The sequence below is a fragment of the Miniopterus natalensis genome, chromosome 1 (assembly GCF_054644295.1).
Source record: "Miniopterus natalensis isolate mMinNat1 chromosome 1, mMinNat1.hap1, whole genome shotgun sequence".
Classification (NCBI taxonomy): domain Eukaryota; kingdom Metazoa; phylum Chordata; class Mammalia; order Chiroptera; family Miniopteridae; genus Miniopterus; species Miniopterus natalensis.
The window spans coordinates 24,050,802-24,073,628 of record NC_142081.1 but is presented as its reverse complement, the minus strand read 5'-3'; the positions used below and the strand labels follow the sequence as shown (position 1 = coordinate 24,073,628).

Below are 22,827 nucleotides of genomic sequence, written 5' to 3'. Positions count from 1 at the left end.
CAGGCATGGGGCTGACACGGGCTAGGAGCTCAGCGCGACTTTGTTAAATGAAGGCATTTGGTAACCCCTCCCGGCCCAGTGCCCTGAACTTGCTAGGTACCCACTAATCATATTTGCTGACTGGGCATGAAATGAAAAAGCAGAGTTCTCATTTGAAGATGTGGTCCATATGATACACAGAAATTCTCAGATTAAGCCTTATTTCAGTTTCTTTTTTGCTTTTTGTCAAAGCTTATTTGGCTCTGAAATCCAGTAGAAGTATCAGGGAAGAATCCCTCATCCACTCCCAAATTCCTTCCATATCAATTTGACACAAAGCCCCTAAATCTTCAGCTCAAATCTCCCTGGATTTCACCCATCTCCACGATTAAATTCAACAAGTCACTGCAGAGAAGAGACAGTGGAGCCAGCTGCGTTGGCTGGCGCCTGTACACCCACCCTTGCTCCTCGGCAGGACTTCTAAACGCGGAATCAGGTCTATTTAATTTCTAAAGAAGGAAATCGATTCCCCAGCCCCCTCAGTGGAGGTGCTGCTCGGCTGAACCAGCTATGAAACACAGGGTTCTACTCGGTTTCGTTGATGATCATACGGTAGGGTCCCCCACGGATGGTAGGCTTGGTACCCAGAGATAGCCACGTTGCCAAACAGATCATCTTTTTCTGTTTTCCTTCGGTTCAGTAAAAGTGGGGAGGGGTGAAGGAGGGCACAAAAGAAACAAATGAGTTCACCTGTCCCAGATAATCATTGCACCACCCTGTCACCCAACATCAAATCCGAGGCCCCATCTTTGGCCTCACAGCTGTTGCTGGCTTCTAATGAGCTGCAGTGAGCAGGGTAGAAAGAAGGGAGGGGTTCCGATGTCACTAACGAGGAGGCAAGAAGATGGGTGCTCAGCAAAGCTGCTTTAAGGCAGATGAGTAGAAGGAAGGAAGGGAGGCAGAGCCAGAGGGCAGTGGGTCCCAGTGTGGGAATCAGAGGCCATGTATAAGGTGTCCTCTGCAACACTACCAGCGTGTCTCTGAGCCCCCCACCAATGGGGCTGGCTGCAACCCTCCACCACGGGCAGAAAAGAGAGAGAGGAAAAGGCATCCTGTTTGGCCAACCCACACCCTAATTACATCTCCTCTGGCCACTTGGGTGTCAGCCCTTTAGCAATCTTTGAGATATAATGGCCGCTGTGATGTCTCCGCACTACAGGCAGCAGCAGATCTGTGACGTCCACGATGCCATGGCCGGGAAGTTCGGCACGACTAACTTTGGCAGGAACCTGGGTCTGAACCTGGGGGATGTGGGCTGAATTCCTGTCTGCAAAAGGCTCCAGGCTCCCCCAATGCATTTTGCTTCTTAGGAAAGCATGATAGGCAAACTGGTTTTTGGTTTTGTGTGTGTTTTTTTTCAATCCTCACCTGAGGATATTTTTTCCATTGGTTTTCAGAGAGAGTGGAAGGGGGAGGGGGGGGAGAGAGAGAGAGAGAGAGAGAGAGGGAGGGAGAGGAGGAACATGATGTGAGAGAGACGCATCGACTGCTTGTCTCCCACAGCACCCTGACTGGGGCAAGCGATAGAGCCTGCAAGTGAGGTACGTGCCCTTGGCTGGAATCGAACCCGGAACATTTCAGTGCAGGGGCCAACGCTCTAACCACCACCTGAGTCAAACTGGCTAGAGCAGTTTTTGTTTTTTTGGGTTTTTTTTTGTCAGTAGTGACTCAGTTCCCCTCTTTCAGTGGTGCCTTAGAAGAGCAGTGAAATATTATTGAGGGGATAAATGCTCTCCAAAGAGGCCCAGCAAGAGAAAAGGGAGAAGGGCCCTTACTCCCAGCCCTTGTCTAGCTCCTCAATATTGGTATTAAGAAAACACCAGAAAAGGATTTGAGGGGGAAAAAATAACCTAGCTCTTTCATATATGCTGTTTATAAAATCTGGGTCACATTGGCCCACGTAGGTCTCATATTGCAAGCCAGTGCCTTTTGCAGTCTTTTTAGTGCCATGTTTTTCGTATTTTGGTGGGCTTTTATTGGTGGTGGTGAGTTGGCTGTTTAAAGTGGCCCGGAGGATAGTGCTGAGGTGCTGTCATGTTCCTGAGAGCAAGAGGCCATGAGGTGCCTTAAGGAGGAAACACGCGTGTCAGACGAGCTCTGTTCAGGCATGACCTAGTGCCGGTGCCGTTGCGTTTACTATTAATTAGTCAACAGTATATATTAAATGAAGTGTCTCTAAACAGAGACACACTTAAAACAAGGTTTCATCTGTTAATGAAAACGTTGCAATCAGAGGCTCACAGAAACCTATTTCCCCTTGAGCAATGCTCCAGTATTCACCAATTCAGTGTTTTCAGGGACTTTATGGAGCATAACTGTTGCAAATCACAGGAATTGGCTCTACTGTTTGGCATAATTTTGACTACTTAGAAGGGTCGTCTGTGGTATTCCAAATCACACAGACTGCAGGACAGGTGAGCAACAAAAGGGAAGGGTAGGTAGGACACTGTCGTATTACGTGGCATGAAGGCGAAGGTCAGCTCTGGAGGCAGGGGAGCCTGTATTTGAACACTGACTCTGCCACTCCTTCGCTGTATTAGTTTCCTCTTCCCGGGTAACTAATTACCACAAACAACATAGATCATTACTTATCAGTTTCCATGGATCAAGAGTCTAGGCACAACTTAGCTGTAGCCAAGGTGTCAGTGGGGGCTGCTGTCTTACCTGAGGCTCAGGGTCCCTTCCACCAGGCGGTTGTTGGCAGAGCTAACTTCCTTGCCATGGGAGAACTCATCCCTTGCTTCTCCGAGGCCAGCAGGAGAGGGACTCTCGCCTCTTTTAAAGGGCTCGCCCGATCAGGTCAGGCCCTCCCAGAACGAATCCCCTTCAAGTCAAGGCTTAAAAGTCAAACAATTAGGAACCCTAATTATATCTGCAAAATCCTTTCACCTGTGCCTTGTAACATAATCATGGCGTACAACCATTGCCATGTTCCCATGAGGTCACAGAAAACTGCCTTGCTTACATAGGATGAAGGCAAGGGTGAGTCATCTCTGGATACAGGGGTGAGGCCCTGGCTGGGAAAACCAGAATGAGGCTGGAAAATATGTCATTCTTTGGTCACTGAACTTCCTCTCTGGGTGGTGTTGGGGAAGGGACAGCATCTGGGACAGCACCAGGGGAGTGTTGCTTATCTTACTCCAGATCACGGCCATCAAGAGCAGGCTGCTCCATCTGCAGACGCCCAGGCCCTACAGGCTTATGGTTTTCATCACGGCAGCCCACAGATGGGACTCCACTCGGAGACAGTAATTGTTCTGTTTAGGCTTCCTGATCAGCAACAGGCTTTGAGGTAGACGGTGTACCCTTGGGGCCTGGGAGGCAGGCCGAGTGAGAGAGGCCTCCATGCTGCCTATATGATGCTCAGACACATGCCCAAGAGCCCCCGGGATCCTCTACTATAATTATAGTCGTCCCAGTCCCAGCGTCCCACTGGCAAGTAATTTCACATGTAATTATCCTCGAGACAAGAAATACTTTCCCCATCCTCCTCCCAGCCCTTCTTCCTCCTCTGTGTTCCTTCTTTCTTTCCCTTCATCTGCCAAAAAAGCCCAGTAACGTTCACATCAGGATGCAGGGGTATCAACCTCAAGGTCACCTTCTACCCTGGCCTGGGGCTGCTCTCTCCTTGGAGAGCAGCCTGTCACGTTCCCTGACACCGTCAAAGAAAGCTCCGACAGCATTTCCCTCCACCTTCCTCCAGACAAGACTCTTTGCCTTTCTATCTTTAGATCAGCTGTCTCTTCCTTAAAAGCTCACCTTGGGCTCAGGGAGGGGTGAGAATTACTGCTGGGGGAAACTGAGCAAAACGCTGGCCCGCATAGGTCAGAACAGCTGTGACATGGCCAAGATTCTATTAATTACCTACTTAACTCATGACTAGCACAGGACACGCCTGATGAGTGACTTGGACTCGACACTATGTTGAATATTTTGTAGTTGTGTTCAGTCCTTTCAACAATGTGTTATCATCCACATTATATAGGTGAGTAAAGTGAAAAGTTAGTCAACTTTCCCTAGGCCGCATCGCCAATCAGTAGCCGAACTTGGTCTGTGTGATACCTGGTCTGAGCAGTTAGTCACCCTGTTCTATTAACCCCTATGTGTATGTGGTCCTCTACTCACACTGTTGCTCTCACACCTTGGTTATGGGCAATTTCTCTGTGCAAAAGACAAAGCAAACTTTCCAGCTCCCCAATACTCGCTCAGTGCTCCCTCCTCAGCTCTTAGTGCCCCGGCCGTGGCTTGCTTGGCCTTAGGTTGCCCACGGCATTTTCAGTCGTGTTCCAGCCAGGCCTGCCTCGCTTTGCAGAGGGAAGCAGGTAACATACCTGCATTTCGGGACAAGCGGGTAATACACCTGCGTCTCTAGACCAGCTGCAAGGCACCAGGAAACTCCAAAGGGAAAGAGGATCTGGAGAGCGGGACCCTCTGCTGGCCCTCCCCCCAGCTACAAGATCAAAACTCTTAACTATACAGCAGGCATGGTCATCAAGGGCCCAGAGTTCAGCCATTGGCAGGGAGGAAGACGAGAAATGGGCCTGCAGTTCCTGGAGCACCAGCCAGAGCCCCTGGGAAGTTAAAAACGATCGATGGACCAGGACTGAGGAGACTGGAAGACAGGTCATTATAATACCTGAAATAACTAAACCGATTGAGCACGTGGCTTCGAGAAAGTGCCCACTTTATTCTTTATTTTTTGGACCCTCACCTAACTTGCCAACAGGGATTGAGAGGTTTACAATCCCAGTCCATGTGTAACAAAGCTGTTAAGTGAGCTCTGGCCTCCTGCTGCCTCGGAGCTGGGAGTCAGCATCCTGAGGACAGATGACCCCAGAGGGGGCACTCCTCTCCCCGCCTGTCCTCTGACCCGGTACCGGTGTGAGCTCCCCACACACTGAAGTCTAGAGGAGGCATTATGCAGAGCTTGGGTATTAGTGTCCTTCAGCTCCCGTAATAAAAATACCACAAGCTTGGTGGCTTAAAACAACAGGAATTTATTCTGGAAGCTAAAGTCCAGTGTCAGTAGGGCCGATGGCTCCCTCAGAGGTTCCGAGGGAGAATCTATTCTATGCTTCTCTCCTGGCTTCTGGAGTTTGCCCGAAATCCCTCGTGTCCCTTGGCTTGTAGCTGCATCACTCTGTGTCTTCGTCTCTGTCATCACATGGCCTTCTCATAAGGATGCCAGATTTGGTATCTAGGGCCTCCCTCACTCAGTATAACCTCACCACAGCTAACCACCCCTGCAAGGCTATCTCCAAATAAGGTCACATTCTGAGGTTCTGGGTGGACATGAATTTGGAAGGGGGGACTCTATTCAACCCAGGACAGCTTGTCAATGGCGTTTTTGGCAGATCCCACATAAAGGCAGGGAAAGGATTTGAGTTCCTCAAGAGGAGGGCTCTATGCAGGCGGGGGGTGAGGGGAGACCACCCTGAGCAGCATTCATGGTGGACTGAGGCACTGCCCCTGCACCTAAAACATCTCACAGAAATTAAGCCCAAAGGAGCCAAGAAAGTCACACAGAGAACAAAGGCAATTTCCCCTATAGCTCAAAACAGAGCAGCCAGCCTTCCCTCCAAAGTGCATCATTTGAATTATCCAGGTAAAATGCTAAGTAACTCGAATCATCTCACTCCCCCTGCCTCCCCCACCATCAAGCTAACATGAAAAACAGGCAAATGCCTTCACTCTCACTTCCCTTCTAACCTCCAGGAGGGCTGGGCAACACTCATGGGCTCTGGCCATGAGAACAGAATGAAGCCCCCTCACCCTCCCACTCAGCCACTCTCCAGACAATCTGGGGCAGGAGGGCTCCTGGCAAAGAGCAGAGCCGGACAGAGGGAACCCTCAGGGTCCCCCAAGGTGACCTCTTTTGCTAATGGGGACTCATTTCTGAGGCCATCAGAGAAGTGCTGCACAGAATTGGATCCAATCTGGGCTAAGCAGATTAGTTCCCTCCCACCAAAAGGTTCTGGGCCGCTGAGCAGGGCACAGTGGCAGGGGGGCTGTCATTACAAGGCCCAGATAGGACATAATTACATGCTCCCTGGAGGGAGCTCCTAACTCAATCACAGGGTGTCTCCTGAGCATCAAAGGCAGCCGGTGCACAGAGGTGGTAGAGCAGCCCAGGAACAGACCCTCCGAGGAGCTGGAGCAGGGCAGGGTTCAGGCTGTGGAGCTGCTCAGGGACGCCCAAGCCCACAGTGCTCCACTCCACAGAGCTCCTGAAACTGGGGGGGGAGAGAAGGAAGGCACAGAGAGTGGGGGATGGTGGGCACCCCTTGGTCCTTGTGCTTGAGGGGTGCATACCAGTCCCAAGTCCCCTGGGCTCACTACAACCTGGAGGAGGTACAGAGCCAGAGGGCATGCCAGGAATTCACTCCCTTCATTCATTCATTCACTCATTCATTCACTCAACAGACAGTTTTTGGTGTCCCTATAATGGCAGACAGAGTGAGGCACTCTGATAGACACGGGGAAGAGCCAGGCGCTGCTGCGGTCTGAGGATATGGCTGCCTGGGGACCATTTACTCCTGAGGCCAACTTCTACTTACAGCTGTGTGTGCCCCACAAGCCAAAGCCAATTACCATTCTTAACAGGTCCTGCTGAGTTGACTGGAGGGGATGTGCAATGGCTCCAGTTTAAATTCCGTTTAATGACTCCAGGCTGAATCCCAACAAAAGGCAGGGGCAGTGCCTCTGTTGGCCACAGCCCTCCGAGTTCCCCTCTTCCATAACAACTCTCTCATGCTCCCCCACCAGACCGGGAGCTCCCTGAGGACAGGGACTGAGCCACAGGATGAGCTCAACAAATGTCTGCTAATCGCATCCTTTGCCTCCCTGCCTCTGTTGCTCCCGGTCTCACTGATCTGGAGGGCACGCATGCGCTCTCTAGGGGCTGCAACTGAGACACCCCCCCACCCCCGTTCTCTCCTATCATCACCCTTGACCCTGGATGCCTTCGGATACCACGGACACAGCATCAAAGGAGGCCCCCTGAATCTCAACACATGGTCCTGAGCCGGCCTTGCCCTGTTCCCCAGGCAGCAGGGCAAGGCACTGCCTGCTGTTCGTTCTTGATGGTTAAGTGACACCAACAAGGACCCTCTGTGCACTGGCTGGGGCAAGGGTCGCCCTGCGTCAGCCATCCAGGGCGAGGAATCCGGATTTCTGGGCTGGGCGTTAGGGAATTCGCTGGCCCTTGCTAAATTCCCTGGGCCTAGCCGCCCCTGGGTTAAGAAGAAAGGAGACGGGTCTTGCTGTTAAGGAAGAGATACGAGATGCGCTCTTAGCTTCGCCCACATGCGGAGAGGAAGGCCTGAGGCTTCCATCCTCGTGACCTTACTCCGACGCCAAAATATGTAACACGGTAGAAGGATCATGTGATTTCGAATCAGAAGATCCAGGTTTTGATACTAATTCTTAAAAGCTCCGTGTTCTAGGATGAATTACTTCATATTTCTTAGACTCTATTACCTAATCTGAAGACGATGGTAATATTAACCCTAAAGGTACAACAATATCCTTACACTTTTTTAGATTTTCATATAAATATTAGAAGTTTTATTATGTAAGAAAAATGACAACAATAGTAATCTTTCCCGGAGGTCTGAACAGCGGTCAAGCCCAGGTAACCGACACCGTGCCCTGTGCTCTGATACATTCTCTAGAATATCATGCCCTCGCCATGGGGTCACTCATCCAAACCACTTTAGACAACCAGTGCCCAGTATTTTCAAAACATTTTACATCAGTTAGTTCCCTTAAAAGTTGGCCCTTGGCTGTGTTCATTCTACTCTCCCCCCAACCCTCCAAAGAAAAAGTCTATCTTCTTCCAACAGCCCACACAGGTTAACTAAAATGTCATTTCTCTCTGCTTTGACTAAAATTATATTCACTATAGTAACACTAGTTATCTTTTGCTATATTTTATGGGGGGGGAAATGGAAATCTAATTAATTTTCGACTCATAATCTTCTAAAACATGGGTTCCGTGGAAGAGGCAGATAACTGAAATGGCCTGTGGTAGGGATCTGGTTGGGAACTGCTGGTCAACCTGATGAAACCCACTAGGTCAGTAGGGGTTCTGGAATATTCTGGTGTAATAAGGAAAGTATCTGCTTCATATGTCCAATGGGAGTGTGTGTCCTTGTGAATTCACCCAGGGAACAGAGGAGGTTCTGCGTCACGCAGGCTGAGGAAGAGCAAGTCTTTCCCACTAGGATTAGCCCGGTATTGGAGAGACGATGTCAACGTCATGCTAATAATGGAGACTCCAAGTTTGTTTAGCCCATGAAGTTCTTTCCATCTCTCATCTCTAGACTAACGTTCACATCCACGGTTGAGCCCAGATAAAGCCTCGACAATCCTTTCCAGGATGGCCCCCTGGACAGCCACTACTAACTGACGGGAGCGGACATAAAAGGCATGCTGTTGTACACCTGAGCCCTGTGCCCTGGGACAGGGGCACCTGACAGTCACACACTGTGCCACCTGGAGATGAGTACGCTCTGGCTTCTGAGGAGTTCCTGGAAAGGCATCAAGTTACAGCACCAAAGATAAAGACAGGTTGCCTGCTGGCTCTGGCCATGTCCAGCTGACCAGCTGACCAGCTGACCAGCTGTCTGGTAGGGGAGGGGAGGGAAGGCTGTCATTCTATCCCTGGCGAGCATGAATGTCAGGGGAAGCTTTCTGTCTCTGTCTGGAACACAGGCTGCTCTGGAAACTCAAAGCTAGGAAGAGGCTTTGAAAGTGACTCAGTCCCCAAATAGTGTACCTGAAAATGACTGCAGATCATCTTCTGACACTAGTGACCTGGAAAGGACAGAGCCGAAGAGGGCAAAGGGGAGGGGGGACCCTAGTGGCCTTGAGATTTGTATCACTGAGCATCAGGCCTGAGGCAGAGGCCAGCTTGATCTTGGCGGCTGAATCGATGGGGCTGGGGGCTGGAGAGGTGACTCATCCTCCCACTCTCCAGCCTACTGCCTCAGCACAGACCCCTGTAAAACCAATGCTCTGAGGCCCTGCAAACCTTATATACCATGTCAGCTTCAAGGCAATAGATGACTATCTCTTCTGGGAATTCCCTCTAAGTGATATTGCCCACCACTTACAGATGCAACTGCTGAGGTAGCTTACCATGGAATCCCCGTGGCAACTTCATTTTCTACCCACCGTCCAGTATGGCTGGTAACTGTCAGATTAGGGGTGGGGGTGGGGGTGAGGGTGAGGTTGGCTGGACACAGGGCAACCGACACATATCTGGCCAGTGACCTTCAGATGGCCAAGTTGGGAAAATGATGAGGGCAGGGGGCAGGGATCAGATTCTCTCTCTCTCTTGAGACTCTGAGGTAGAAGAATAGAAAGATCTTTCCAGGTAGGAGTTGAAAGCACACACGGAGAGAGGAACCATGAGGTAGGACTGCTGGTCCAAGAGGCAACATTGCAAGCTGGAAGCAATAGGGAGGCAGCCAGAGAGAAGCAGAAATGCCAGGAGGCAGAGGCCACATAGCCTAGTGGGGAGCACATCAGAAGAAAAAGGTAGTCCCAGGGCACCCCCAGCTTTGGATGGTTTTATGGTACCAGTTCCAGGCTATGCTGAATCCTCACAACTCAACCTTCTTGTCCTAACATCCAGTCGAGCAAGCACTCTGTGGTGAAGGAGAAAGGGCACCACAGGGAGCGGTTTGTTTCCTGGGGAGATACCGGTCTTCTTGGTATTATCGTGATGCTAGTTCTTTCTGCCAAAATGACAGGCTTTCTTAAGGGATACACAATTCACTCTTGATCATCCAAGGAAAGCGTACATCAGACAGTAGACAGAAGGCAACCCAACTACAGATGCCAACAGTGTGAAGAAAGGGACCATAGGGAGTAGGGTAAGAATGAAAGAGGAGACAGGACTAATGGAAGTGGGAGGAAGACACTGGGTGTCAGCAGGAGTAGACACCACAACACCAACGTCCACAGTGCCTGCAGCATAGACAGCCGAGAAGAAAAGATGCAGCAGGAGACGTTTAGACGATGAGGGTACAAACAGAAAGTAAGCTATGAGCAGGGAAACGCAGATTTGCAGATATGAAGATCTGCAGCCAAGGCCATGGTTAGCCCTAGAGACAGTGGCACAGTACCTCCTACATCACCACAGCTCAGAAAGAGAGGGGCAGGTGGTAAGGGAGGGTCACAAGGAGAACTCATGTGAGTCACTCAAGGAGAAAACCAAAAGGGAGACAATCAAGACCACGAGCTCTGGCGAAAGATGGACTACTAGGGAGAAAGGGCAGTACTGGTCACCCATAATCCATAATTTGTTCTGCTGAGTATTAAGTTCCTGTCACGATGGCACTCATTTTGAAAGAAACAACGAATGTATGACAGAGTGTTGTATCATAAATAACTGGTTTTGTGAAACCTAACAACCAACTGGTAAGTGAACTGGGCTCAGGCAGGGACAGGTTAACCAGGTTGTGTCTAGGCATGCTGAGCCACAGCTCGAATGGGTCAGGATGGTGCCACATCGATAGCTGAACTTAAATATAGATACATACCTAGTGATGACTCAGTTTTCATAAAAGCAAATTCTTCCATAATGAGTAAGTTTCACTTTCAACTTGACCTTCTTCTCTACATATCCAGCCAATTTCCTACTTGGATACCTAGTAGGTGGCAGGGGTGGGAATATAATTCCTATGCATCATAAGTATCACGCCGCCTGAGAATGTTTACCGTATGCTCTTCATGCTCATTTAGCAAAACTCTCAAAGCATTCGATTCCTGCAAAATGCTTCTGGACTGTGCAGAATTTAAATACAGGGACTTTGCTCACTTTGCACATCACTGAGTTCTCTTTCTCCAACTATCGAGTATGTATTACTGGCTCTCTGCCAGGGCTTCCTATTGGGTGCTGGAAGCACAATTTAGTTTCTCTTTTTTAAAACAACAAGAAAACAACACCTTGAATAAGCTGAAGACCATCGCTCTGAATTTCTACTATCTCCCTTATGGAGTTGATGGGCACAGCCAAAAGGTGAAGGAATGAGCACTCATACACCACCCAAATACATCTGGGAGGTGACGAAAGGTTGGACAGCAAGGAAGAGTCCTCCTCACTACCCACCTCACTTTGCCCAAGTGTCCCTTTCCATCAGTCATGTGAGTGAACAAGAAAACTTGGACCTTATGAGCCAGGAGTCAAGACAAAATAAGCAAGGCCATAGCAGGATCGCCAGGGTACACCTTCATTATTACTATATTATTATAGTATAGAGGTCTCAACCAGCACCTCTCCAAGCAGTGCACAGGAGGCCTGCTCCAAGCATCAGCCTGTTTCGTTTTCTGACTGGCCAGCCATGTGGTCCTCTCCAATCACAATGTGCCTTCTCCCAAAACCAACCTGGCACTCTCCCTTGTGGGATCTCCAACTCTGCAACACTGAGTTTTATGGATGACGAATTAATGTGAGAAGATCAGAGTGGACATGATCTGCGGCATATGGTCCCTGACCAAGTCAGGGAGGGGGTGCTGCGTGATCCAGTGTTGCCCTGGACTCTTTGGCCTAAAGCAAATGGACTAGGAAGGCTCTGGACTTGTGGTGATTTCTGCAGACATGTAAGGTATGGGTACATTTGAGGTGCTTTACAGATCCTAGACTTGGAATATGTCCTTTGATATATAATCTTTGACAATTTCAGTAATTAAGAAGAAAAGGGAAAAAGTTATCAGGGTGTGGGCCTTTTCTGGGCACAATATCCAAAACTCTGCTAAAATGACCACCTAGCCAGTAATCACTCCTTTGGGCCCCAAAGAGGGGGACCTGTAGTTGAACAACCCACTTGAAACGTTCCGTTGTGCTGTTAAGTCCCCCATCCAACAACTGGCTTGGACATGGATTCCCTTCTTCAGGACAACTTGAAGCCAAGTACATAGTTCCACGGTGAGTTCCATGGAGCCATGGGTCCTGGTTTACCTAAAGCTGGGGCGAGATCTTGTTTCTGAAGTCAGGATCTGAAGGCAGAGGCAAGGGAAAAGGGAGGGATGCCAGCCTTTGGAGAATTATCACCACCCCCGTCTGACTCCCACCCTCACGCAGCTTTCAGCTCATGACTTCTCAAGCACAGAAAAGGCATTCTGGACACAAATAACCTCCCTAGGTGGCAAGAAAGAGACTTTACTAACACTCTGCTGAGCCAAAGAGAGAGGAAAAAGCTTTCTGTGTTTCAGACAAATTGGAGAATGTCCACGCTGTGTCCCGGAGCGCTCCAGACTTTTATAGGTCTTGATGGAAAGATTCTTAGGGGGTGAAACTTCAGGGACAAACACCCCTGGAAGAGAATGGCTGGCATCATTTTGAAGACATTTCATTATTTCGTGGAACAAGGTGCCTGCAGTGCCTGAAAGATGTCCCAGCTATGCTTGCCACCTTTTCCCAGTAAGAGATCACTAAGATTGTTTTTTCAAAAATTTCTATGGGCTCAATATTCTCTTTCCTGAGCAATCTCAAGGTGAACCAGGAGATTAAAAATAGTCCACAATATATTCTCAGTGTTAGTTAAGATATTAGTCACATAATATTCTTGGACTTGTACTTCCAGGGCATCTTCCACCCAAGAATTTCCATGTTCTTTCCAAAGTTAATATTTTTCTGATGGGTTAAAACAAAATGGAAAAGTCCAAAGAGGAAGGGGCAGATATTAAATCTGTGGCCTTTAAAAATTCCTTTCCAACTCTTTCTTTCGTAGATAGCTGTGTGGTCTTGGACAAGTCACTTTCCCTCTCTGAATCTCAGCTTCCTAATTTGTAGAAATGAGAGGTCAAACACTTTCCCCCTTGAACAGTCTAATTTTGTTGGAAAATCTGTAGCACAGCTAACACTCAATTTTACTCTGGAAGAGGCCTATGCTATTTAATTACAGCAGATCTTGGCATTTGCATACTTGACATCTGTGGCTTTGACTATTCCCAGAGATCCCGAAGGTCCACGAGCTGCAATAATCTGTTATTTCACAGAGGCGTGCTGTGAGCCTGCGATACAGGAGCCAGTCACATGTTCAGTGAGTGAGATTAAGGTGCTGGCAGAACCCACATCTCCGTGAGCTTTTGCTATTGTCTGCAGGAGGCTCAAAGGCCACAATTCTCACAGTGCACTGTTACAGGAGTCATAAAGGTGGGGATTCTTCTAGATCAGGGAAGTGTCACTAGCATCCTTCTCAAATGTCAAGAGTTTATTGTAACATGGGTTTTAAGTAATCATGTACCCACCCCCAAGTCATCTGCTTCACTATACAACCCGATGAAGGTTACTTTAAAACTTTAGTGATGCCCTGGCCCTTGTGCTCAGTGGTTAGAGCATCAGCCCAGGGACTGAAGGGTCCCAGGTTAGATTCCAGTCAAGGGCACGTACCTCAGTTGCAGGCTCCGTCCCTGGCCCAGTCAGGGAGAGTGCAGGAGGCAGCCAATCGATGTGTCTCTCACATCTCTCTCTCTCTCTCTCTTCCTCTCTCTCTCCCCCCTCCTCCCTTCCACTCTCTCAGAAAAGCAATGGGAAAAATATCCTCTGGTGAGAACTAACCAAAATTAATTAATTAATTAATTAAAATAAAAACTTTAGTGGTGTCATGCATATAGCAAGGAGATTTTATTCCTCTTTCATTGAACTTATCTCAACCATACCGCTTCTCCCATGTGTTTTGATTTGACTGAAGACCTGTATCCTCTCCACCTGAGAAGATCCTTGAGCACTGGGGTGCCAGCTTGTCTTATTTACTATCTCCAGAGTACCTAGCAATGTACCTAGTATGCAGCAGGTACTTAATGAACGTCTAGGGAATGTGTGAGCACCTTCTGTGAGCAGGCACTGTGTTAGCGGTGCGTTTTCTTCACACTGGTATGTGGTACTTCTCACACCCCTGCAGGAGAGATACTATTATTCCTGTCATTCCAACAAAATATCTGGGACTCAGGCAGGTGAAGTGACTTGTTCAAAGCTACACAGCTGGTGCTCGATGGATTTCCATCTGTCTGTTGGACTCCAAAGGTCACGTTTTTCCATCTTACAGTCTTTGAAGAAGGAAAGCATAGAACCAAATAAGTGGATTCACAGATTCAATATTATTGATGGAGCACAGGCCTGGCTTCACCCTGGATAGTAAAGAGGGAAGGATGAGAGCGTGGGACCACTGCAAGCATCACACAGCTTTTGTCTAAGGACTCTGAGGGCTTCAATTTCAGACTCCAGACTGGTGCTGCCATTAGCAGGGTCTCAGGTAAGAGCTGGGATCCAGCTGGGTCTCGTGGTCTGGTAGAGATCTTGTAGAGCCTTTCCACTCTCAGCTGGGACCAGCAGCATCAGTAGTTTGTTAAAAATGCCGAATCTCAAGCCCTACTCTAGACATTTTGAAACATAATCTGCATTTTAGCAAGATCTCTGGGTGGTTCATCAGCACATTAAAATCCGAGAAACACTACTCTAAAGACATTCTAAGGTCCTTTCTGGCTCTAATATGTTATGAGTTTAGACTAGGGCTCTTCGTGGTAGCCAAAAAACTAGCATGCTTATTAATGAGGGTCACACAGAGATCCAAGCAACCTGATCACCTCCACAGTGTCTTCCGAAGAACATTGTTAATTCATCGATATTACTATTAATGGCCTCATTCACTGAGCACATACCCTGTACAAGGAACATTACATACAATATCTTGACTTGCCACAATGGTCCTGCAGCAAACATTATTATCCCCATTTTACCAATGAGAAAATAATCTCATAAATTAATAAAATGCCACATGGTTAAATCAATAGTAGAGACAGAACTCTAACCCAGAGTACTTAGAGTTCATGGTTCTTCTGCTATATCATCCTGCCTCCAGTAAAATTACTATTTGAAGTGTTGAGCATAGGGGTGCAATGCGAGGAGAGACTAGCAAACAGGTTCTGGATTCATTCTTCTGCAATGAAGAAGACCAAAGGAGTAGCCTAAGTCTACTGAAGTCTAAAAAATAATGCAAAGGGTTAGATGGGAACATAGACTTGTTCTCCAAACCCTAAAATACCTGAACTAGAATAACACATGTGTGGAGGTTGATGTACATTTAAAACCAGCACCATCCAGAAGTGATGATCATTCATGAAACATATTTACATTCAAGCTGAAAACACAAACAGGAAGGTTTAGCATATTCAGAGATCCTAGGTGCACAACTGATTATCAATGGGACAAATAAATTGGGAGCCAAGCCTCTGATCTCTCAAAAACTACCCTTCAATGCCCTTGGTAGATAGGTACTGAATTGGAGGAACCACAAGTCTCTCAAGTTATGGCCAATGCTGTGGTCTTGATGTCATTTAATGCCTGACAATAATCTCTTGTATACGGATGTTGCCATAAACGTGTGTGAAGTCTCAAGGAGTTGTCTTCCCAGTGAGGGTCTGTCCTTTCTTTGTATGTGTAAACACTCTCCCGTGAGCACATATAAATGGATCATATTCTCTAGAAGGCACATGTTTTTACTTACACTAACAAATGACTATCCTTCTCAGCAAAATGACTAAACAGAGCTCCAATAAATCAATTTGTCAAGGGCTATTTCACTTCAGGAGACAATCTCCCCTGTCCCATCTTTGGCTGGTGCAAATATGACCTACATTGAGTGGCCTGTGTCAATGGTACAGAAAATCCTAGAGCGGGGAGGCACTGCAAAAAGATCTGACCCTTCCTCTAAGCAAGGAAAGTGTTGCTATTCCCACTTTACAGATGAGATTATTTAGTTCTAGAGCTAAGACTAAACGACTTGCCCAAAGTCACATTATTAGGAAGACATTGAGGAAGGACAAGAGCGGAGTCCCTTGGATGACTCACTCAGCTCTGTTAAGCTCTGTCCCTAGGCTGGACCTGGGAAGAAGCTCTTCTAGGACACCTCTCCCTTGGGTCTACAAACCCCTTTGCCATGAGTTCCTTCCTTCGCTCTTCTGGAAGTTGTATGTTTTCATTTCCCACTGAAAGCGTTTCCAGCAGGTCCTTGGAGCAGTTTGACATCCCCGCTTCCTATATTCCCCTTTTGTTCTCCGCACCTTCTCCTGCTGCTGCTTATTGCTTGTGGACACCAGCAGGAATTCAGAGACAAGGTGGCCCTTTCTCGTCCCCATCTCTCTTGGCCGCCCTGGAAAGTTTACCCTCCCATAAGCTACAAATCCTGAGGAAAGTCATTCCGCTTCCGTCTTCTCAGCCATCTATCTGAGAAAGGACAGAACTCCCAGTACAAGAGGATTCAGTGGGGACAGTTACAGAGGCAAGAGAAGTGTAACACCCACAGTGTGAGGACTAAATGGGGCAGTAACCTGGAAACTATTTCAGGAGAATTCCGACTTTGAAAAGAGATGACCACACAGAAGGTGCGTTTTCTCCCACAATTTTTAAGAGGTTTCTCCTTCGCTGCTTAGCCAGATTTTGGAGCTTAGACCTGTGACTAAAGACAGGTGGCTGCTGTCCTGGGAGCTCTGCTTCTCCAACATACATCCAGTACCCAAGCCATACTGACTCATCTCACCTAGACTGGGCAAGCCTCATAAAATAGCCTCTGGGCATTTAAACAGATTGCCAAGTTTCAATCAATTTTGCAATTTCCAAATTGAAGGAGAGGTACCTGAAATCTGGTTATACAATACAACTGCAATGTGGCATTGGGGGGAAAAAAGCCAATGCCACTTGCCTTCTTGAGGATGTCCTGATTGGGCTATCGCTGCCTCGGAGTGGAAAGGATAAGCTTCAAAGCTCATAGAAGCCCTTGGCATGAAGAGAGGAGGAAGGAGAGACCCAAGTAGTCTCCTAGCTCTTAGTCACAAGAATTCTCCAAAATCTGATATCAGAACTTCTGTCATCCCACACCTCCACCAGCCATCATGTTGAGTTTCAGTAGATAAAATCTGTGTCCTTAGATCCTATCACAGGATTCCTTGCCCAGAAACATTTTAAAGTGAGAAACTGAAGGAGAGTTTGAAAGCAGAAACTGCCGGTAGTGTCTGCTGATCCCACATACCTGTGATGGAACCAAAATCTGAAATTAACACAAATACAAGGGAAGCTTTAAAGAGCGGTGCGGAAGGACAGAAGGATATGCAAGGGATGGAGGGGGTAGAGTACTGAAAGGTTACTTACACAGTTTCATTGTTCTTGAACTCCAACTCCCCATATATGTCTTCAAAATCCTCACCACCACCCTTGGCTGTCCCTTCTACTGTCCTAAAGGGGACGACGACTGTGCCCCGGGCACCTGATGTCCGCAGAACCTTGACCTCCATGACACCAACACTCTCACTGACATGAATACTGTCGCATTCAAAAGCGAAGATGCCTGCATGGTCATCATCCAAGATAGTGACCGTGGCCACATAAGGGGACACCAGGACAGCCCGAGGCCGGGGAGGGCTGCTCAGCACTGTTGGCGGTACCCCCTCCTCCGGCTGCCACTCCTCCGTGCGGGCATTGCTCAACCTCACGAAGAAGTGTTCGTCTTCCTCAAAGATGTCGTCATCAATGATGCCCACAGAGAACTCCTTCTGGGTCTCTCCTGGCTTCAGAACCACAGTGCCCTCTGTGAACTCATAGTCAGCCCCCGCGTTGGCAGAACCATCCTCTGTTTTGTAGTCCACATACACGGTCTTGGACGTGTCCCCCCCTTTCCTCACCACCGTCAGGAGCACAGCCCCACAGTTCTCCAGGCACTGGTAAGAGCACGGGTCAAAGAAGACCTTGGAGACAAAGTCCTCGGGCTCCTGGGTGTGCACGTCCCTCGTGTTGGCAGACCTCTTGGCTCGTTCTGCAGCATGTTTCCTCAGGATGTTGCCTGCGCCAGTCATCATACGGATGGCTTGAATCCGGTAGAAGGCGCGGCTCTTTGGTTGATGGGAAAGAGCATAATAATTGGCCATCTCTACCAGCTGATCTAGGTCCTTCTCTGGATGTTTTTGCTTCAGATCCTTGAGAATCCGGATCACCTCCTTGCGGGACTCATCCACTTCCTTCCCTTCCAGGGGCACCAAATTCCCATCTAGAAAGTGGGAATTCATCATTTTCCCATCCATCTCAATGCCCTTGGGGTGGTCACCCTCTGTCTCTATGATAATTCCTCGGTGTTTATCTGTGCGGTACTTTTTGTGCATGTATTTGTAGAAGAGCAGTCGTTTATCTGCCACCCAGGCCAGAAGGACACACACTGGAAAAAAGATGAGAGTGAGGAGGCCTTCCCAAACCTGGACCACACCAGGAGAAAAGACCGCCAGGATCATATAGAGCCAGATGTAGGCAAAGATGCTCCAAGCAGCAGTGACAAAGAAGACTCGTAGGTGCTTGATCTTACGAGTCTCTCCATCGGGGATCACGTAGACGCAGATGCCAATGATGATGAACATGTTGAAGGCTGCACTGCCCACAATGGTAGAAGGTCCCAGATCACCAGCAATGAACCCATGACCACATACCTCAATTAAAGAGAGGAGGATCTCAGGAGCAGAGGAACCCAGGGCCATAAGGGTCAGGTTGGAGACAGTTTCGTTCCATACCCGAACCGTTGTTGTGCTGGTCTCTCCATTGGGCTTTTTGATAGTCACCTCTCTCTCTTGAGAAGTGATGACTTCAATAGATGCCATGAAGCGGTCAGCAATGATGGATACCCCAAGGAACATGTATATCAGGGCCACAAAATAGACGATGACCCTGGCAATCTTATCCCCAAGAGAAGGGTTCTCCGGGTACCAGATTGGTAAGATGACACCCTCCTTGCAGTCCGATGACCCTGAACAGGACTCATTGTTCTTCCCTGTGCCGGGCACATCCCCTGAGCCACCAGCCTCTGCCCGAAGACCATTCAGGAAGAGCACAAAAGTAATCAGCCCAAAATGGAGGAAGGCAGAGGTGAGAGGCTGCAACCTTAACCACGCCATACACGAGACTTAGCCACTGGCTTCCACTGCAGCACCAATGGTCCTCCTGACAGGCCAGAGACCTAGAAAAGACCAGAAAGGCAGGAAAAGGCATGAGGAAAAGGGAGATGGCAATTGGTAGGTTCCCACCAACACAAACTGATATTTCACCTCAAATGGCATATTGCACTAACATATGGGGCAGTCTCTCACTTGGAAAAATACTTATCAGTGGGAGACACAAATAGCTGCTCTGTCCTCAGGACCATCTGGTGGAGACTCAGTTGAAGAATGGCTTAAAATAGCTGGGAATGTTGGTAATGAAAACACAAGTGATGCTCATCTTGTCCTGTCTCCCAACCCTACTGTCATCTGTGAGAGTTCTCTAGAATCAACTTAAAATAGGCCAAGGATGACCTGAATTTTCATCCCCACTTATACTATTTCTAGGTTTTCAGCCTTCTTTACCTCAATGTCATCATACTCAAGAATCTTGCATAATACAGGTTTGCAAGAGCACATACTGAGTTGAACTTTTATCATGAGCTAACCTCCAAAATAAAACACCTTGTCTGTGTGCAATTGAGCCCACTTGGGAAAATCTCCCTCCCTCGATGCAAAACTTCTGCAGGCAAGCTGCAATTCTGAGATTGCCTGGGAAATCGGAAGATTTGGGTTTGGAATTTGAGTGACTGACTGATCTTCATCTTCCTGTAACTGGAAACTAAAACTGTTTTATAAGCATGTTTTGCTGGAGGGCTAAGGGTTGCGTGGACTGAGTCTTGGGCACAGCTTACAGAAACCAGCAAACTGAACTCACCACTCCAACTCTTGCCATTCTCTAGTTCATTTCCTCCCATAGCCAGTCATCTTTTTTTAAAAACCCAAACCTACACGATTGCTTCCCTATTTGAAACCCTTCAGCAGTTTCCTCTTGCTCATAATTTAAGACCACATTCCTTCCCGTGACCTACAAAGCCCGGTATCAGCTACCTTCTTCCTCCTTGCCCCCCTTTAGCTCCTGCCACTCTTCCTCTTACTACACTTCAGCAACAATGGACTTCATAGCAGGTTATTTTCCACCTCTAAACCTTTGCACATGACATCATCCAGGCACGCCCAAAATGACTGTTTCTTCTTTGCATCCCCACTCTTAACAATCCTTTAGATCATAGCTTAAGTGGCACTTTCTCAGAAAAACTTTCCCTTGCCCCCCAAAATGGTCAACTCCCTCTGTTGTGTCCTCTCATCACATTTTTCTTTCATGACATTTATAAAACTTTGAAGCTACATGGTTTTTGTGGGGGGTTATATGATTAATGTCTAACTCATCCACTAAACTGTGAATGACATAAAGGCAAAGACTATGTCTCTTCTGTTTATCATGGTATCCTAACAGTGAGTTAACTAGGTGTTCAGTAAATATATGTTTTTGGAATAAATATATGTAGTCACTAAGGAAGCTTCCTCAGTGCTGTGAATTGAATTGTGTTGTGTCTCCCCCTGTCCCCATCCCTCCACTCCCCCTAAATCCATGTGTTGAAGCCTTAAGCCCCAGTGTGACTGTATAGTGAGATAGGGCTTTTAAGAGGTAATCAAGGTATAATGAGGTCATAGGGTGGAGTCCTAACCTGATAAGATTGTTGGCCTTATAAAAAGAGGGAGGGGGAGAGAAGAAGGGGGAGAGGAGGAGGAGGAGGAGAGAGAGAGAGAGAGAGAGAGAGAGAAAGATCATGTGAGAATATAGCAAGAAAGTGGCCATCTGCAAGCCAGGAAGACAGCTCTTGCCAGAAACCAAATTGGCCAGCACCTTGATCTTGGACATCCTAGCCTCAAGAACTGCGAGAAAATTAATTTCTGCTGTTTAAGCCACCCAGCCTATGGTATTTTGTTATGGCAGCCCAAGCAGGCTAACACACTCCAACATCGACCTCCTTTGAAGCCATTTTATTATCTGAATTATAGCCATTTGCTTTAGAAACAGAATATATAGATCTCATAGACAAATCCTGACTTGATTTTAGAGGTTATGTAGGACCTCTTTAAACTCCCAAGGCTTGTACGCAAAGAGAAATTCTCTCGAGGCACAGTGCGCCCTGGTGCCCACTGTAATCTTGAAGGCCCTCCTCCCAAAAAGCTCTGTGGACTCACTTGGTTTCATACTCCCCAGCACGGCCACCAAGTGCTTAGGCCCACATTCCCCATTAGCTCGGGTACAGGGGGTCCTCACAGCAGGTCCCTGGGGCTTTGACCTCACTGGGAAGAGAAAAGGTTACAAGAATGACTATGGAAAAGGAGAGTGGTTGAAGGTGTTCAGCATCCATATTCAAAGGCTGGAAAAGCTCATAATCTGCAATGCACACAGAGACCCCATTCACAGATCCGGCACTCACCCGCCCTGGAGAAGTGAGGACATAGACAGATCTTGGCACCCTGCCCTGACCTCTGAAAACCCCACACTTTGTAGATTCTGATAAGCCCCATGCAGGAGGAGACAGAAGGTGGGCACAGCTGGAGCAGCTCTTTGATCAAGAGCCAACGAGGTGACAGGAGGTGGCAGCTGTGTGGACTAGCCAACCCCAAGAAGGGAGGCTATCCACAGGTTAGGGAAGAGAGCCAGCGGGCCTTCCGCAGTCGGAGGACAGGGAACACCGAGGCAGTCGAGTTTTCCTGACAACGGGGATAAGGGCTCCTCCTGCTCTTACCCGGCAGGAGACTCAAGGAGGATCACAGTCTCTGGTCTCCTCGGCCTTACAGACACCTGTGGCTACAGGTTTCAATGGGAAATAAGCTATCATATGATCAGAATCAGAGGTCAGTTTCGAAAGACTTTTCCTTGAGAAAACAGATGAACTGAAGAAAAGGGTGAAAGAGAACAAGGCAAGAAGGAGGCTAGCAAATGCCTGCACCAAGTTTTTGGAATTGAAGGTGGAAAATGACCTGTGAATTCCCAGATGTTCTTTCCAGCCCTGCCAGGAAATGGTTTCTGCCTGAGATTTTAGAGGGAGAGGGGCACCTCTGGTGACCAAGCCAAGAGTCATTCTTTTGTGCTTCAGACACCAATTGAGACAGATCCCAACGTCCTGGGGGCCCATCCCAGCCCCTTAGAGACCCAAGTGATTCCAGAAGGCTCTCAGTCAGCCCTGAGGCATACTTGGGGATATGACCCAGCTTGAGATCCTTGAGAACCACCCCAAATAATGAAGACATTAATAATAGTAACTAACACTTAAAACTGCCTATTGTGGGATAATGCTAAGTATTCCTCCATTAATCTTTGAAACAATGCCATGGATTAGTACTATTTTTATCCCTAACTTATGTTTCAGGAAACTGAGGCTTAGTTAAGTCATTTACTCCAAGTATAAAGCAAGGAAGTAGAAGAGCCAGAACTCACACACTGATGACATAAAATGTATGGTTTTCACCACTCCATTTTATTAAGATGTCCCACTTTGTTATAGATCATCCATGAGCCTCAATCAGCTTCCAGTCCCCTGTGGGCTTAGAAGCAATGTGACTGCCCCACACACCCTAATAGGAGAGGCCAGCCATTTGGTATACATGCCTAGTCCCCAGGCTTCCAGGGGGTGTTCTGGTTGCCCGATGCAGTCTCCCACCCCAACGTTCTCCTTCCATCAGTTCATTTTGACAAAAATTAACAGAAGCCAGCCATTCGCCAGGCCTGGTACTAGAGGCTGATGGGCAAAATGAAAAATAAGAGACAGGGTTTGCCTTCAAGGGTACAATCTAGCAGGGGTGGATCGCTGCACAAATAGGCACTTTTACTATAATAAGTAAAGGTAAGGGCAGAATGCTGTGAGAACACAAGGAGGGCACTGAGCCAGCGTGGGGAGTCAGGGAGGCGTT

The 22,827-nt window shown here is 47.9% G+C and overlaps 1 protein-coding gene across 4 annotated transcripts in view; it reads right to left on the bottom strand.

Annotated features, from left to right (window-relative positions):
• The window catches only part of SLC8A3 (solute carrier family 8 member A3), a 162,374-nt gene that overhangs the window by 83,435 nt on the left and 56,112 nt on the right, over positions 1-22,827 (bottom strand). For all 4 annotated transcript variants that reach the window (XM_016211905.2, XM_087819520.1, XM_016211906.2 and 1 more), the window contains one exon: positions 17,195-19,040. In XM_016211905.2, coding sequence (XP_016067391.1) covers positions 17,195-18,978 — 1,784 coding nt within the window. In that variant the 5' untranslated portion in view covers positions 18,979-19,040. The remainder of the gene's footprint in view (positions 1-17,194; positions 19,041-22,827) is intronic.